This window comes from Schistocerca americana, chromosome 7 (assembly GCF_021461395.2).
Source record: "Schistocerca americana isolate TAMUIC-IGC-003095 chromosome 7, iqSchAmer2.1, whole genome shotgun sequence".
In the NCBI taxonomy this organism is placed as follows: Eukaryota; Metazoa; Arthropoda; class Insecta; order Orthoptera; family Acrididae; genus Schistocerca; species Schistocerca americana.
In genome coordinates this window covers 425,856,932-425,870,436 of record NC_060125.1, presented here as the reverse complement: position 1 = coordinate 425,870,436, position 13,505 = coordinate 425,856,932, and the positions used below count along the sequence as shown (strand labels likewise).

The window sequence follows — 13,505 nt, the reverse complement described above, 5'->3', positions numbered from 1 at the left end:
CCACTGAGTGTAGATATACTAGGTGCGCTTGATAAGTAATGCAACATTTTTTTGTTTTCTAGCCAGTTTCGGTTACAAAAATGAAGAATCTGTTGTGATACGTCGTGGAATATTCCTGCTTTATCCCCTACTGTTTCATGAAGTTCCGATAACTTGCGACGCTGCACTTATCCTTCAGAATGGCGTTTGTAGCGAAGGCGCTCCCCAAGCAGTGCGTTTTAACTGAGTTTCTTTTGTCCGAAAGCCAGAGCATCTCATATTCATAGGTGCTTGCGAATGTCTCCGGAGACGAGGTAGTTAACAGATGCATGGTTAGTCGTTGGGCGAGGCGCCTGTCATCATCGCAGCAAAGTCGCGCAGACTTGTCCAATCTGCCGTTTGACGGCCGGCCGCACTCTGCTACGACTGCACTGTTGGAACGTGCGGACACTCTCATTGGAGGTGATCGACGGATCACTGTCAATCACCTCGCTGCCTCATACGAGTCCACCCACCCGAGAAGAGCTCACAAAACATCGTTGGACTGTTCTTCTTCACCCACCCTACAGCCCAGATCTCGCATTTTCCGATTTCCATCTGTCTGACCTAATGAAGGAAGCAATCCGTGGGAAGCAGTACGTGGAAGGTTGGGAGGTTATTGATGCAACAAGACCTTGGCTCCGGCGTTGATAGGTGGAGCGGTAACATGCGGACACACAGTCCCTCTCAGTAAGGTGGTGTAAGACGATTGCAGTGAACGGAGATTATGTTGAAAACTAGGGTTTTGTAGTCAGAAGAGTGGGAAACAATATAGTGTGTTGGAATCCTGAATAAAACCAATCCACTCTCAGAACAAAGTGTGGTCAATTACTTATTGAACCGCCCTCGCTGTCGCTGTGATTGTAAAAGCGTGTAGGTCAAATCAACGTACAGAAATGGAAGTGGACCTCATACACAGAACTACCAACGTGTATCATTCACATCTATTTGCAACAAAATCCTATAACATATCCTGATGACAAATAGTATGACCCATCTGGAACGAAGTATCGTTCTCCATGGTCATTAGCATGGCTACATAAAACGACGGTCATGCGTAAATTTTCTTCACATACGACACCAGTTCCCTGTGGTGTTTCTTCACTTTCCAAAAACTCTTGATTCACTCTCACACGACACCACACCCCTTACAGAAAATATGGTTTTATGGGGTATCTAGCTCTGCTGAGAATACTTTCAGTGAGACGTCTGGAGGTCTGTGGAGGAATGGCAGCCCATTTTTTGTCAAGAGCAGAAACCAAAGAAGGTAGTGATGTTGGAGGCTTGGGTCTAGAGCGAAGTCGACCTTATAACTCACTCCAAGGCCGTCCCATTAAGTTCAGATCGACACTATCGGCAAACCAGTCCATTGCTGGAAAGTTATTGTCCACAAACCATTGCCTCACATGTACAGGTTTTTAATAGGCTGCACTGTCATGCTGATACGATCATCGCCTCCGAATTGTTCCTCTGTTGTACCCAAAACACAATACTGTGAAAAGTGTACGTATCCCTCCGCATTTAGCGTTTTCTTAAGCGCAATAATGGGACCACACGCTAACCACGAAAACATCTCCATAACGCAATACCATCTACACCATACTTCAGTGTTGACACTATACATGTTGACAGATTACCTCTCCAGGTATTCGCGAAAACCAAGCCCGTCCATCGGATTGCTACAGAGTACAGTGTGATTCGTCTCTGCAGATCACTCGTTTCCGGTCATCCACAGTACAGTGGCGTCGCTCTTTGCACCACCTCACGCTTCGCGTAACGCTGACTACGAAGTGTGTGTCTTATGACGAGCTGCTCGACCACTGTACACCATTCAGAAACAGATCAACAACAGCTGACTTGGGCAGCTTTAGATGGGTTGAAATGTCCATTGCTTTTCCGTAATTTTGAAAGAGGAGTTTCATAATCCGCCGAGTGAGGGGTTGCGTTGGTTAGGACACTGGACTCGCACTTGAGGGCACACCAGTCCAAATATCGACTGGCTATCCAGATTTAGGTTTATAATGGCCTTCCTAAATTGATTATAGCTAATACTAGGACGGTTCTTTTCAAAAGGACACTCCCGGTGTTATTTCACTCTTCTTAATTAATACGAGGAGTGCTTTGTATCTAATGGTCTAGCTATCAGCTAAGCTTCTTTTGAAACTCACACTACAAGCTGAATATTGTCGCTGAAACATACTAGGCGTGTTTAAGCGTCGGAGACTTTTTACTGACGCGAGGTATTCTCCCGATGGCACTGACAAAAAACAATAATAAGAGAATTTCTACCAGCAGGTGGCACTTACCACATCTGTGAAATTATCGGGAAAAAGGGGACATCAATGAGGATCTCCTCATACGATTCAAAAGTCAATCGTTCTGCGCCTCAGGCCTGATCCGCTGAAAGGCTTCATTGTCTAAACATTTTACGGAGTTGCCTGTTAACTCGCGAAGCCTTCCTGGGTTGAGGACGGCCATCCGTGAGCCCTCTGGGGTAGAAGTGGTGTGCACAGAATCCCTCAGCTACAATATCTTTATTTTCCGTTACTTTATCTGTTTATCATTTCAGTCTAAATAATACTTTCGGCAGCAATCATTCAGGAAACCATCTTAAAGTGAGCAAGTAGTAGGTAGAGACAGTTTGTAGCATGCACATGCTACGTGCTATGAATGAATAAATCACATGATCCGATATCTGACATCCACAATATCAGACATGTCGAACGATAAGCACTCATTTCTCTTTTGAGTCGCATTTCATTTGGCAACTTTGGTCTCATCTCGTGGTCGCTTCCAAACTCCGCGTCTTGACCCATTGTGGTGACCCGCAGCAAACCATTCAGAAGACTGATGACACAAAAACGTTTGCGTCTGCAGTTCGCTGGCCAATAATTATTATTACGGACATACGCTGGACGTATCGTCATACTGGGAGAGATGGGGAAAATTGTCGAATGTGATCACTTTGTTGGTCTAGGTATGGGGAGACATACCGTTGCATCGCTGTGTTGTTTTGAACACGGGACACTCACCGGTCAATGACTGTGACACTGTGCCCCTTCCCCATGAGCGTCTTTTCAGGCCTGGCCCTGTCTTCATTTTTATGAATGATAATGCGCGACCGCATCGAACTGTGTAGGTGGAGGAGCTCTTGGAAACGAGAGGATATTCGGCAAATGGACTGACCCGCTTGCTCCCCCGACCGCAATCCCATCGCGCACTTGTGGCATACGTTGGGGAGACTTATTGCGGCACGTCAACATGCTGCAACGACTATATAGTGATGGAAACAACCGAATGAAAACAATCGATTCAGTCGATTGATGGGAAACAATCGACACATTCGGTTGTATTTTGCGTAGAGGTTAAATTATTCATTCATTTTTTCGAGTGGAACCAGACTATGTCAACAACCGAATGAAAACAGTTGATTCAGTCGGTGGTAGCTTTACGTGACGGTTGCATTATTTTTAGAGTGATATCAGTCTGTGGGAGCAACATAATGACAACAATCGATACAGTCCCTTGTAATTTTGCGTATTGAGAAGCAATTTGTGTAGTCTTCCTGTCGGTTCTACCAGTCAGTTGAAATGTGACCTTTCATGCTGTTTCTCCACACTCGTCGCGGCGAATTTTGGACTGGTTAACCATCCTGACAAGAGTTCCTGTCGTTCCCTCTGGAACATAGGGATGTGACGAAATTCCTCCACCTGGTACGATTTCTAGCAAGCCTCTTCACTTCAGATTTTCCCATCCCCTGCAGCTTCTCTCTCGATCGTACTTTTCCACTTCTGTTTGGGACAACCAAGTTTTCTAGCTCCTTGAGGGTTCCAATCCAACGCCTCCCTTTCAACAGCTCCATCTAGTTTCCTCAACGTATGCCCAATCAAGTTCCATTTTCTTTCCTTGCTTTGTATATTGATTGGTTGCTGATTTGTCTCCCTCCAGAGATCTTCATTTGTCATTATATCTGGCCATCTCACATTTAAAATATGCCATATTTTGCAAGTGTATCCCACACGACTCTTCGATTGGCAGAGTCTTTCGACTCTTTTCAAAGTCAATGAAGGCAAGGCAGAGGGTGTGTTGCCACTCCGCACTTTGTTCCAGAATAATTCTGATAGTATTGATAAGGTTCACACAGCTTCGATGCTTTCTAAAACCCGCATGCTCTCTCCTCAGTTGTGCTTCCACAGAATCCTTAATGCGGTTTAAAATGATCCTCGAAAGTACCTTACACGGTACTGACAATATCGTAACAGTTGTTGCAGTTAGTAACTTCTCCTCTTTTGGTTGTTGTTGTTGTCTTCAGTCCTGAGACTGGTTTGATGCAGCTCTCCATGCTACTCTATCCTGTGCAAGCTTCTTCATCTCCCAGTACTTACTGCAACCTACATCCTTCTGAATCTGCTTAGTGCATTCATCTCTTGGTCTACCTCTACGATTTTTACCCTACACGCTGCCCTCCAATGCTAAATTTGTGATCCCTTGATGCCTCAGAACATGTCCTACCAACCGGTCCCTTCTTCTTGTCAAGTTGTGCCACAAACTCCTCTTCTCCCCAATTCTATTCAATACCTCCTCACTAGTTATGTGATCTACCCATCTAATCTTCAGTGTTCTTCTGTAGCACCACATTTCGAAAGCTTCTATTCTCATCTTGTCCAAACTATTTATCGTCCATGTTCCACTTCCATACATGACTACACTCCATACAAATACTTTCAGAAACGACTTCCTGACACTTAAATCTATACTCAAATGGCTCTGAGCACTATGGGACTTAACTGCTGTGGTCATCAGTCCCCTAGAACTTAGAACTACTTAAACCTAACTAACATAAGGACAGCACACACATCCATGCCCGAGGTAGAATTCGAACCTGCGACCGCAGCGGTCACGCGGTTCCAGACTGTAGCGCCTAGAACCGCACGGGCACTCCAGCCGGCAATCTATACTCGATGTTAACAAATTCCTCTTCTTCAGAAACGCTTTCCTTGCCACTGCCAGTCTACATTTTATATCCTCTCTACTTCGACCATCATCAGTTATTTTGCTCCCCAAATAGCAAAACTCCTTTACTACTTTAAGTGTCTCATTTCCTAATCTAATTCCCGCAGCATCACCCAACTTAATTCGACTACATTCCATTATCCTCGTTTTGCTTTGTTGATGTTCATCTTATATCCTCCTTTCAAGACACTGTCCATTCCGTTCAACTGCTCTTCCAAGTCCTTTGCTGTCTCTGACAGAATTACAATGTCATCGGCGAACCTCAACGTTTTCATTTCTTCTCCATGGACTTTAATACCTACTCCGAATTTTTCTTTTGTTTCCTTTACTGCTTGCTCAATATACAGATTGAATAATATCGGGGACAGGCTACAACCCTGTCTCACTCCCTTCCCAACCGCTGCTTCCCTTTCATGCCCCTCGGCTCTTATAACTGCCATCTGGTTTCTGTACAAATTGTAAATAGCCTTTCTCTCCCACCTGTAGAATTTGAAAGAGAGTATTCCAGTCAATATTGTCAAAAGCTTTCTCTAAGTCTACAAATGCTAGAAACGTAGGTTTGCCTTTCCTTAATCTTTCTTCTAAAATAAGTCTTAAGGTCAGTTTTGCCTCACGTGTTCCAATATTTCTACGGAATCCAAACTGCTCTTCCCCGAGGTCGGCTTCTACTAGTTTTTCCATTCGTCTGTAAAGAATTCGTGTTAGTATTTTGCAGCTGTGATTAATTAAACTGATAGTTCGGTAATTTTCTCATCTGTCAACACCCGCTTTCTTTGGGACTGGAATTATTATATTCTTCTTGAAGTCTGAGGGTATTTCGCCTTTCTCATACATCTTGTTCACCAGATGGTAGAGTTTTGTTAGGACAGGCTCTCCCAAGGTCGTCAGTAGTTCTGATGGAATGTTGTCTACTCCCGGGGCCTTGTTTCGACTCAGGTCTTTCAGTGCTCTGTCAAACTCTTCACGCAGTATCGTATCTCCCATTTCATCTTCATCTGTATTCTCTTCCATTTCCATAATATTATCCTCAAGTACATCACCCTCGTATAGACCCTCTATATACTCCTTCCACCTTTCTGCTTTCCCTTCTTTGCTTAAAACTGGGTTTCCATCTCTTTGGGTATTTTCACGATAATACTTCGTTTCTAATCTGTTGGCAGTTTCTCCTCTCTTTGTACCTTCTCTAAGAGGATGTACAATACCTCGACAGTGGTGTCCAACTCTGTTTTCAGCATCTCAGACGTTATATTATTTGGTCCTGGTGCCTTCCCATTCTTGATCTGCTTCAGCGCTATCCGAATTTCTGCTTTCGTGGGTGCATTTACACCAGTGCTGGGACGAGGGTCATTGTATTCCGTTTGTTCTTGTTCTTCTACCTCACCTCCATGGTCTCTATTTAGAACTTCGTTAAAGTGTTCCTTCCAACTACGTGATTGATCTTCATGTGTAATTAGTATCTCACCTTTCTTATTCCTTTCTGGTCGGTTCCTCTGGAAGCTTTTCTCTGAGAGCATCTTAGTGATATCATATAGTTCTTTTACATCCCTCTCCGGGCTGCCTGTTCTGCTCTATCCATATCCTGTGGTCTCTGCTCACACTCCTTTTCACTTCCTTATCTGCTGCTCTATAATCAATTTATGCCTGTGCTTTTTGTTGTATGGTTCTACTCCGGTTTACTCTTTCCTTGGCCTAATTTCTATGGGTGATCTTCCTACAGGTATGTTCGGATATCCAATCTCCCCGTAGGCGATTTTTAAGGCCAAGTTGTCTCTCACTCACTTGCACAAAAGTATTCTTAACTTCTGTTCACATTTTCTCCATGTTCTTATCCTCAGTCATCACCAGTTCCAGCGCCTGGAATCTATTCCGAAGTTACAGTTGGAACTCCTCAGCTATCTGTGGATCTTTCAGTTCACCTACGTCGAATCTTCTATTCCTCGGCTCGAATTTCTTTCTGGAAGCCACAATCTTCATTCGGAAACTGGCAGTAACAAGATGGTAGTCGCTACTTGCGTCTGCTCCTCTTCTATTCCGCACATGTTCCAGGCTCCTCCTGAACTTCATGGATACTGCGATATAGTCAGTTTGATTTTCTGTAATATGATCAGGGGATACCCATGTTATCTTATGATATCTCCGATGAGGAAACGAGGTCCGATCCTAGCAACTGGTGACAAACATTTTTCGAGAAAAAATACTTCTGAAAGTATTGTTTAAGAAGCAAGTGATTAAGTTACAGAACAGCCTGTAGCGCAGTAGTTGCTCATTTGTTTTGTTTTGAAAGCAACCGTCCGTTCATTTAGTAAGACAGTCAGGCTCCAGCTCTCGGCTAATACACGTCTACAGAGCGTAAGGTTAAGTGTTTCTTTTCCTCTGTGTTTTCCACGTAGTATAGTTACTAAATTTCTTGCCCGTTCCTCTGTTTAAGTGGTTTAATCTCGCGTTTTTGTAAATGTAAATTAATTCAGTCTGTAGTGCAATAGTTTCTCACTAAAAAGCCAGTTACATAGCTCATTAAAGCATCAGCGTCCATTGGTCACACTTCATGAGGGTAGCAAGTTGCATATCTAGGATTGTCTGCTTCTATAGCTCACTTCTTCAGTTAGTCTTGCAAGAGTGGCTAGGATGTGTGCATGCTGTGTGCGGACGCAGGAGTAGCTAGCAGCAGTTCGCGAACAGCTGAACGCGCTGTTGGTTGCGGTCAGTCAGCTTCAGGCTGCACCCTCGGGGTGTAGCGGTGGCGGAGAAAGCGGCGCGTCGCATGTGACACCTCAAGTGTCGCTTGTTTTGCCCACGGGTTCTGCTTCCGAGCACCGCCTACTGCATCTGAAGCAGTTGATCCGCCCTCACAGCAGGGTGAATGGCGGGTGGTTACGCGTCCTTCAGCAGGGTCCGAGCAGGAACAGAGGGAAGGGTTTACTAGCTGCTGGGAGCTCCAATGTTAGGCGCGTTATGGAGCCGGAGCCCCTTAACCAGATAGCGTTCAGGGCTGGAAAGAAAGCCAATGTCGGTATGTCTGCCAGACGCCGCATCCGAGGTGTGGAGGCGGCCTGGACTGCGGCCATCGAGCGTGCAGATTGTAATCGTCTGCATGTTGTGGCACACGTCGGCACCAACGGCGCCTGTTGCATGGGTTCTGAGGCGGTCCTCAGTTCGGACAGGCGGCTGGCGGAAGTTCGTGTGAGTGGCTTGAAGACTTGCTAAGTTACAGAACGCGGTATGTTGTCCTGACAGTGGGTGTTCATGAGAGACAAGGGTTTCGTCAGGAGTACCCTCGGGAAGTGTGATAGGACTGCTGCAGCGCTTAAGGTCCACGAAGATAGGATACGAGAAATTAGGGCTCATACCGAGGCCTAAAGACAGCCGTTTTTCCCTCGCTCTACTTGCGAGTTGAACAGAAAAGGAAATGACAAGTAATGGTACAGGGTACCCTCCGCCACGCACGGTGACTTGCGGAGTGTCGATACAGATGTAGATGACATCGGAAAAATTGTCCTATCTGCTTTCTGTTCACGTCACATCACCATTTACCGAAAGACACTTAATCGGTTTGGGTGCAAGCTGTCGGGAAAAAGACATATAGCTTCAATGTATCTAACAAGGGGAAGGCCTCAGACACGGCCAAACGATTCGGCTCAGATTTGGTAGGTCGCTTGTGTACAACCTAAAACGAAGGAATCTAAGATATTTTTGGTCAACACCGCCGCGTTTTTTAAGAAAATCACCCCTAAAGGTTATGACGAGCAACCGACTCAGAATTATCGGGATCGATAGGTAATTTTAAATAGAGCATGTTTCATCATCAGGTATGGGGTCGGAAAACGCAATCTTTTCCAGAAATCGAGGTAAGAAACCTTTACAACTGCTGCTTCTGTACCCACATGGTAAACGCTTTTTCGCTGATAGCACCCCGGCGGGGTCAGGAATTTCTTCTGCCTAGAGATGACTGGGTCAAGTGAGTCTTTGAAGGCCCCTGCGCATCTCTTGTTCTCCGTTTGTATGCTCCAAATAACTTTGAGTTTGGACAGTTATGAATCAAATGACAGAACTGCCATTCTAGTTAAGACAGTCAATTATACATATGTCTGTGTTTTGGTTGTATGTTTCTGTCTGGACTAAAGAGGCTATTGTCAGTTTACTATTTTTTTCTATTTTGTAAGCTTACAAATGGCAATATATTGAAATGTGTTCTTCAGTCTATTGTAGGATACAATTCGTGTTGAAACAGTTCCAGCACTTCATTATTTTGTTTCTGTGCTTATGTACATAAATGGTTGTTTTAATAAAGGAAAAAGAAAATAGCACCGATAGCGCAACGGCTGAGGTAACTGGCTGGGAATGGGAGAACCCGGGTACAAATCGTGAAGAAACCGCCCGGGTGTTTTCCTTTTCGTTTGTATTTTTCCGTATCTCAATTGATAGAGATAGGAGGGTTAATAAGGTAAGTAAATCAATAAGGAATGATGATAATAAGGTAGGCAAATAAATTTCTCAAACCTCTTGGGAAAGTAAACAACTAAAATGATACTCCAGGTCACTTTACAATGGCTCTTCCAGTCACTGTTACGTGTCCTCACTATTCTTCGAACAAATAGATGGATGGTACTTGTCATCTAAACATTCGAAACAAATATACTCACGGCACCAAGAACATCTAATGAATGCAATCTTTCGACAGCTACACTGTTCCTTCCGAAGAGTCGGCGGAAAACAGACGTGGTTTACATTTAAAAATACGTCTTTCTCGGTAATTAATTTTGATGCGTACCACGCATACGATATCACTGCCTGAAAAATCGGTGCTGAAAGTTGGTTATGAATTGTGCTGTGAATAGTTATTGCACCCGTGCAGTTGTGCAATTCCCGCTGGGTTTCCAGAAGCACACTGCAATTCTGAAGCCTGGAAATAAAGTTTTTAATCTGGCGATAGAAATAAACATCACACGGTTGGCATACAGGTGTGCAGTTTGGCGGTATTACTTTTACTGTGCACGTCGGCTGACCCTCGCCATCTATAAACGTTGTGTCATATATTGTAGTATTAATTTTTCCACTCCAGGAACCCAATATTAGATAAAACTTGGTATCAGAAACGTATGGTTTTAAAACACTCCCAAGAAATGTTCTGTAAATCGCATTCGTCAGTTTCCCGGATCTAGAGCAGGTAATGTAAACAGTTTTCAACGAGTCGGTTAAACGATTGACCTCTTCTATAACCCGAGGACCAAATGAAACATTCGTTTCTTGTAAACACAGGAAAACCTTAGGCAACACTTTTGCAGAGGCTGTGATGGCATATTCCGCCGTGTTCGAATGTGTTAGTTTGTTTTTACTACTAACTGCGACAAGGATTTTTTCTCCCTTATGCGATGACGTGCGTCGAATGTTCACCCGACACTCGCATCCTGTTTGATCGGTGTTGATCACGTAATCACGATTAAATCCGGTCATAAGTGACGCCATTTGCGTGCTGAAAAGAGCCGCCACTTTCTGTATATCTATTATATTTTGTACCTCCTTATGAGAGACGTATTTAGTGACGTGCCGTTGACGAATTTTATACTCCGATTTGAAATTTATTGCCCAAGATAATGATGCAGCAAACGTAAAATCCTTGTTGGCCGCATACTGAAGGGCTGCATCTGCAGCCCACTCCTGAAGTATTCTCGTTGTTACATTCTCGTTAAGACAACCAGATTCGACAAATCTGTCGTATATCCACTTATTTATCGCCTGGTATTTGTCGTATCTTGTCCCTCCTTTAACGAAATCACTTTCCCACAATTTCAAGTCGTTCTTCCTTTTCAGGGCTGTTGTTGCTCCATTCCTTTGTAGTGTTTGTAAGTTCCAATTTGGATGATTCCTGGCTAGCGCTTACTTTTACTTCAAGGGGTATAGCGCCGTAGTTCAGTCGTTTAGTAACTGGTTCGTAATACTCATCGGGAACAGATGAAGCACATATTCCCAGTGACGTGGAGATTTCCAAAGTGTTATGACCATTTTGCGATTCACTAGAGGGGATATCTCCCACTGAATCACCTTCTGCTTCGTCTTCATGGTATAGTACTTCAGTATCAACAAAAGTCATTTCGTTCGTCAGCTCCAAAAATCGCTCGACGATAGCCGCTCCTATCAATCTGGAATGCCGAGAAACAGAACTGCCTGCTTCCGGTAGTGCATTGATAATGCATCTGTCTTGCAACACTTTTACAAACCAAAACACAGCGTCGGTAACTACCCGCTTGCCATCGTCTGTGACAGGCTCCCAAGTATATATTACAGGGCTAGTCGAAGGGTGTACATCCTCTATTATTCAGATTAAGAAACTGAAAGATATGACACAACAAGCAATAACTAGTTACTACGGCATAAACAGATGAGCTAATTACTACAAACTACATACAGTACTCGTTATATGTTACTTGCGGAAGAACACTGTATTCATTCACAAAACGTATTTCATTCGGTGCATTAACGATGGAAAAATAATCACTATATGTATCCACGAGGTTCGCGGCAGCCTAATATCGGAAAACAACTCTTTCCGATTGACTTCTATAAGGCTCGTGCTGGACACCTTCACTCTTCCAGGTTCACAACTATGATGTGACGAAGAGGCAACTGGGACAACATAACTCTCCCCGTGTGCATTCCGTCCCGTGCCTCGTTGTAAACAAGCGTCGCGCAGTTGGCTATCTGTGATCCCTCGTGAAGAATTCGCAGCACCCTTATTCGGAGTTGCTTTCATGTGACAAGGCTTAGAAATTTAATACTTTAATAACTCACGGCGTTTGGGAAATTAGTTTGCCTACCTTATTATTAACATTCCTTATTGATTTACTTACCTTATTAACCCTCCTATCCCTATCGATTGAGATATGGAAAAATACAAACGAAAAGAATAACTTCCGCGAGGTTTTTTCGAGATTCGAACCAGGGTTTTCCGATTCCCAGCCAGTTAGCTTGGCCGTTGCGCTATCGGCGCTGTTGGCGAAAAGCGTTTCCCATGAGGGTACAGAAGCGATAGTTGTAAAAGTTTCTTTCCTCAATTTCTGGAAAAGTTTGCATTTGCGGACCCCATACCTGATGATGAAAAATGCTCTATTTGCAATTATCCATCGATACCTCCAATTTTGAGTCGACTGCTCGTCATAACCTTTAGGGATGATTTTCTCAAAATTGCGGGGGTGACCCAAAATATCTTAGATTCCTTCGTTTTAGGTTGTACACAAGCGACCTGCAAAATTTGAGCCGAATCGGTTGGCCGTGTCTGAGGCCTTCCCCTTGTAAGTTGTAAAAGTAATTATTCATTTACGTAGCACTAGCTATATTTATGTAGCACTAGTTTTTAGACTTTTAAAACAAACTAAAGTTTGATAGTTAACGTCAGAAGTACGAAAAATTCGTATTTAAGTAAACAAATATATGAATTTTCCAAAGACTTTATTTGTAGAAGCACGCTTTTCATTTACCTCTCTTTGAAATAAAATACGTTATTTGTCTCTATAAAAGTTGGCAACGCTAGTCATGGCTGAAATTCGTCTGCAAAGTCTGAATAAGCGCTTAAGTGAAATCTCTCAAGTCTGGAGGCTGGGTGAAACTTTCGTATTACTGACGAAACTGCCAGAGATTTGTCAGTCTGTTGTCTGTCATTCGGAGAATGAATGAAAAACATTTAAGTAGCTGACGTGGCTGCAGAATATACTTTCATTCGGTTTGTTTCATTCGCCTGAAAAAGCCTACCGAAAGAAAAATCAATCGACTGACCAACCAAATGTTAAGACCAGTCGTTGTCCCATCACTTCCAACGACCGTCCGGCAGATGTCAACCGCCCTGGTGGGATATAGACCGCTCCAACACAAGAACTTCTTAGCAACCTTGAGGCCAGCATAAGAGCACGATGCTAGCATGCAGTGCAGTCCGTCATGAGCACACACCAAACAGTGATACATCATGCGGAAGTTGCTGTCGTCATTAAGGTTCGCGCATCAGTTTTTTGCATATTCATCCACCAATGTCTTAGGGGTAATATTTTATTTACGTCATAGAGAAATTCTTGAATATAGTCATTTTTACAGAAAAACCATCTTCTATTTTTTTCATGACTTTCTCTACATCAAAATAGGTGTTTCTTGAAAAAAAAAAAAAAAAAAAAAAAAAAAAGAAGGCATTATATTGAAAATTTCTCATTTGCTGTTCGGATCACTACTACTAAATACCGTGTACGGGAAGTTTCGATAGTTTATTGTATTAGTACACTGACCTGAGAAAACAGCTCCTGTTAACCTCTGGCGCTCGTGCTCGGGGAACCACTTTGCAAAAAGGACGTGCATTGCTGGTATCACGACGCCCTGCAACATGAACACAGAAGTTACCTTACCATGAAATGGGACATTCTCGTTACACACACAGGAACAGTGTTCATGTGTGGAAGTAGTTTCGTCTGGAAACCAAGCAACTCGCTACATAAGAT

The 13,505-nt window shown here is 43.5% G+C and overlaps 1 protein-coding gene across 1 annotated transcript in view; it reads right to left on the bottom strand.

The window, feature by feature from the left end:
• LOC124622497 (sialin-like) overlaps positions 1–13,505 on the bottom strand; it is a 117,559-nt gene that overhangs the window by 58,359 nt on the left and 45,695 nt on the right. Inside the window, exon 4 of the mRNA XM_047148214.1 lies at positions 13,296–13,383. Within this exon, the coding sequence (XP_047004170.1) occupies positions 13,296–13,383 (88 nt within the window). The remainder of the gene's footprint in view (positions 1–13,295; positions 13,384–13,505) is intronic.